This window comes from Littorina saxatilis, unplaced genomic scaffold (assembly GCF_037325665.1).
Source record: "Littorina saxatilis isolate snail1 unplaced genomic scaffold, US_GU_Lsax_2.0 scaffold_2182, whole genome shotgun sequence".
NCBI classification, from domain to species: Eukaryota; Metazoa; Mollusca; class Gastropoda; order Littorinimorpha; family Littorinidae; genus Littorina; species Littorina saxatilis.
Window position 1 is genome coordinate 12,501 of NW_027126652.1, and position 4,934 is coordinate 17,434.

Genomic DNA, 4,934 nt, shown 5'->3' on the forward strand with positions numbered 1-4,934 from the left:
CTCTCTCTCTCTCTCTCTCTCTCTCTCTCTCTCTCTCTCTCTCTTCACGGACACGGATATATCGACACACGCAGATATACACCATTGTGACCGCCACCACCGCCAAAAATAATCAGAAGCATACATTAACAGCAACAATTTTTGCCTCTTGGCATTCCTCCGACTCTTGCGTCTATCACAAACCAAATTATCAATCATCAACCGTGGCAGACCCTACACAGTGGAATCCCCCTTGTAAGACCCCCAATTTAAGACCCCCCCCCCCCCACACACACACACACACACACACACTTTTAAGACCTTGCTTTCTTGGAATTTCTGTTCATTACATCCGTACATTTACCTCTATATAAATACTTCCCCCTTTTTAAGACTTTTCTTTATTTGGTGTTTAACGTCGTTTTCAACCGTTCAGTCAAGGTTATATCGCGACGGGGAAAGGGGGGGGGGGGGGGGGGGGGGGGGGGGGGGGGGGGGGGGAATGGGATAGAGCCACTTGTCAATTGTTTCTTGTTCACAAAAGCACAAATAAAAAATTTGCTCCAGGGGCTTGCAACGTAGTACAATATATGACCTTACTGGGAGAATGCAAGTTTCCAGTACAAAGGACTTAACATTTCTTACATACTGCTTGACTAAAATCTGTACAAACATTGACTATATTCTATACAAGAAACACTTAACAAGGGTAAAAGGAGAAACAGAATCTGTTAGTCGCCTCTTACGGCTTGCTGGGGAGCATCGGGTAAATTCTTCCCCCTAACCCGCGGGGGGTCCTTTTTAAGACCTGATTTTGACACATTTGTGAAGATCTTAAAACAAGGGTTCCACTGAACAAGATGACTCACACCAAACCTCCCTGGGCATGCCACTGGCAGTGGAAGGAGAAGTCTTCCCTGCTGGCAAAACTTTTCTTGCAGGCAGCGCAATACAAGGCCAAATCTACCAGGTGGCGTTGCATGTGTCGTTTGAGCGACTTGGGCAGACGGAACTCCTTGCGACACTCTGTGCACATGTGCCGTTTCTCGCTGGTGTGGACCAACCGGTGACTGGTCAGCTCACCCCGGGTGAAGAACCGCTTGCTGCATACGTCGCACGAAAAGTGCTTGACCTTCAAGTGGCGCTGCACGTGGGCTCTGAGGTCTGAAGGACGTGAGAACGCTTTCCCGCACTGCTGGCACTCGTGGGGCCTGGCTTCTGCGTGTGTTTGCATGTGCTGGTTGAGCGATCCGATCAGGTGGAACGCTGCCCCGCACTGGTCACACATGAACGGCTGCTTGGCGCTGTGTCTGCGCGTGCGGTGAGAGGCCAGCCCTGATGCGTGACGGAACGCCTGCCCGCACTCTGAGCACAGGAACGGTTTCTCTCCTGAATGAACGCGCATGTGGATCTTTAGGTCTCGCTGGCGTGAGATGTTAGCGCCACAGACCTTGCAGGCGACAGATTTGTTCGGGTGTCGCGGTTGACGGCCACGTTTACGACACGGAGGAGGGTCTTCCGTGTCCGTTTCCTTGGCAACAAGTACACAGTTTCTGGACCTGTCTTCTAAAAGTGATGTTACTACTTCATAGCCTTTCCTCTCTTCTGGGACTGCAGTGTCAACTGCATAGCCTTTCCCCTCATTTATTCCTTCTGATTTGGTCTTCACCTCCTCCCTCTGCTCTTGTTTCGGGACAAGGCAGTCTTGGCTGACTGTGGAGACTTGCTCTTGCTTCGGGCATGATTCAGGGTAGCCTGGACCTGGAGGTTTACAACTGCATTTAGTTATTTGTTGTGCACACTCAAACAAGGGTTGGACGCTATCTGAAGGAATGGGTTTATGCAGACTATGATGTGTGTCCTGCTGTTGTTGTACATGTAGTTGTTCTTTGTCTTGTTGTTGTTGTTGTTGTTGTTGTTGTGCAGCTTCCATCTTTTGCACAGACCTTGAGTGATCTGAATCAATACGTTTTTGATGAGTCGTCTTCGCACTATACACTACCTCAAAGGAAACCTTGTTGTGATCCGAGTCTTTTTCCACGCAGCCCAAACCCTTAACTTCTTCTACTTTCACTCTACCAACAGTTTCTAATCTCTGCCCTGTATCCAAATCACTGCAAGCTGCCTCTGCTGCACACATGGCTACAGGGTAAGGAACAAGAGTTTCCTCTGTGATAGAATTGCTCAACATCTTCCTTGTGGAGCTAATGTCATTCTTCTCACAACTTGTCATTTCACCATCGCTCTCTATTACTTTCTTATATTTTTGACTCTGAGTCTCGTTGCTGATTTGTCCATCTTGATTCAGCGTGGAGCAATTCCCAATTACTGACTCGGATTCCTGAGTCCTACCTCCGGTACTAAAGTGTGTATCAACACGAGAATCACAGGGTCCTGCTTGCTCAGAAATACCCATTTGAGAAACACAGTGTTCTGCTTGTTCGGAAATATCCACTTGAGAAACACAGGCTTTTACTTGCTCACAGTTTTGAGTCTCTTCTACGGCACAAGGACTCCTGCGGCACTTGAACTTCAGGTGATATTTATACGAGTTTCTATAGCGGAAACGTTTATCACAGTCGTGACATGCGTACGGCATCTCTCCGGTGTGAACCCTCATGTGAACTTTGAGGTCACGTGCACGAGACACCGACGTCATGCAAACCGAGCAACAAACAGGCCTTGAAGTTGAACCCATGTCGCTCAGCGACTCGCAGCTTTTCCGAGGCCTCCCCCTTTTTCTCGCCTTTGGTGACATAGCTTGTGTGTTGAGAGGGTGCTTACCTTCGGTTTGCATGTCCGAGTACAGTTCTTCCGACGGTTGAATTTCCGTTCCATTGTTGATATGAGTTTCTCTGTGTTGGGGATGTCTGCCTCTTTTTCTTTTTGGTACCAGTGTGTGGTTTGAGACCTCATCTTTGGATGTTTTTTCAGAGCACAGTTCTTCTGATGGTTCAAATCCTATTCTGTTGTAGATATAAGATTCTCTGTTTTGGGGAGGTCTTGTAGTCACAGGTCGAGTGTTCTCAGACTTGGAGCGCTCTTTTTCGCTTTTTTTCTCTTCGTCTTCGTTCAGTTTATCCGAGCACACTTCTTCTGATGGCACGCTTGATGGTGGTTCAAATGTAAATTCATTGGGAGTCTTGGTTTGTCTGTTTCTGGGTGGTCTCCCTCTTTTTCTCTGTGGCGGTAACGACATGGGCTGTGCATTGTTGAAGGGCTCGTCTTTGTTCAGTTCTGCCAGACTCAGTTCTTCTGAAAACACTCCCATAGCTGGTTCAAGTCCCATTTCACTGTGGATATGGGGTTTCCCACTTTTTCTCGAAGGTGACACCAGTTGTGGGTCGTTGGACTTAGATCGCTCTTCTTCGTTTTGATTTTCATAGTACAGTTCTGTTGACACTCCTGAAGCTAGTTCAAATCCCCTCTGATTGTAAATGTGTGGTTGTTTATTCTGGGGTGGTTTCTCACTTTTTATCTTAGATGAAATAGGTTGTGTGTCGTCCGACTTGGATCGCTCTTCTGTGTCTCGTTTTTCTGAGCGCAATTCTGATGGCACTCCTGATGCTGGTTCGAATCTCGTCTCCCTGTGAACAGAACATTGTCTCTCAATCAAAACAATCACTTCACCCATCACAGATCACATACCAACAGTCTAACTACTTCCTGGACAGAGCGGTAATATTTGCTGAAATTATTATTTGGGTGTCACGTACAATACTGATCCAGCAACTTGTAATCCACTATTCAAGGGTTCAAATCCGTTCCGTGATCAATGTGGGTCAACTTTCTGTGCCGACCCAGAGACAGTATCTATGTCCCACCACCATGTCACCACTTTATCAGGTAAAAGACCAAAGTCATCCTGCAGTAAGTTAAGGTAGGGGATTACACCAAAACGCGTACACACCTGGGTGGCACTACTCTTTTGCTGCTTGCTTTCCCCTGCGATGGGACAATAATGTAAAGAAAGTGAAAATGTAAAAAACAATACTGTTCGACATAAAGTCCCTGGTTTGCTTGAGTTTGTGACATGCTGTATATTGTTAATTGTAACATGTCATGCATTTTTAATACATTTTGTTTAAACCAAAGTCCCATGTTTAATTTTTGTTGTTGCTTGGTTTCAAAAGTGTCGCAATAATGTGTTTAAATGCTGAGTTTATATAGTGAGGCGCAACTGTCAATGTATATGTTGTGCCGAATTCACGGAATTGCCGAATTCGCGGAATCGGCAACATTTTTGCCCATTCCGCGTAATTGGCAAAACGCTGCCCATTACGTGAAATCGGCAGCGTTTTGCCGAAAATGCGGAAAGGCTTCTAAAATTAGCCCATTTTGCAAAAGCGACAGCCAGTCTGTTACTTTTTGTACGTGTCACCAGAACATTGCATTAACATTGCTTTACCTCCCTATTATGGATGTTATGGTCTATGTTGGTCTGTGTCGAGCATAACTCCAGAAATGCACGAAAACTACACTTTCTGCAATAACTTGCCATAACTTGTCGATTATTGCGATATGTATCCATTGGAGTATCTAGTTGTCTAAGTGTGATATCTCAGGCATTTGAGAACTTTAAAACCAAAACGTGGCTGCCGATTTCGCAAAATGGGCAAATTTTAGAAGCCTTTACACGATGTCGGCAAAACGCTGCCGATTTCACGAATTGGGCAGCGTTTTGCCGATTACGCGAAATGGGCAAAAATGTTGCCTATTACACGGAATCGGCAATTACGTGAATTCGGCACGACATATACAATAACTATCAAGATGACAATATTACCCACACAAAGTAAGTCACGTCGTTTAATAGGCTTTCCTTTGTTCCCGGCTGCTGATCTTCCTTGTCTGATCCGTTAAAGTCACCCTGCTGCTGAAACAAGAATGTAAAAAAAGGTCAAAATGTCTGCCACCTGAAGCAGGTATTCAATAAAGATGTGTACCAGTATAGA

The 4,934-nt window shown here is 45.8% G+C and overlaps 1 protein-coding gene across 1 annotated transcript; it reads right to left on the reverse strand.

Moving 5' to 3' along the window:
* Positions 1–479: 479 nt before the first annotated feature.
* On the reverse strand, positions 480–3,566 carry LOC138955152 (zinc finger protein 585A-like; the record flags this gene model as incomplete). The annotated part of the gene is given in 1 exon segment (XM_070326815.1): positions 480–3,566. A coding segment is annotated over 1 exon segment (2,722 nt), but the record flags the coding sequence as incomplete, so codon positions are not given.
* Between the last annotated feature and the right edge of the window lie 1,368 nt (positions 3,567–4,934).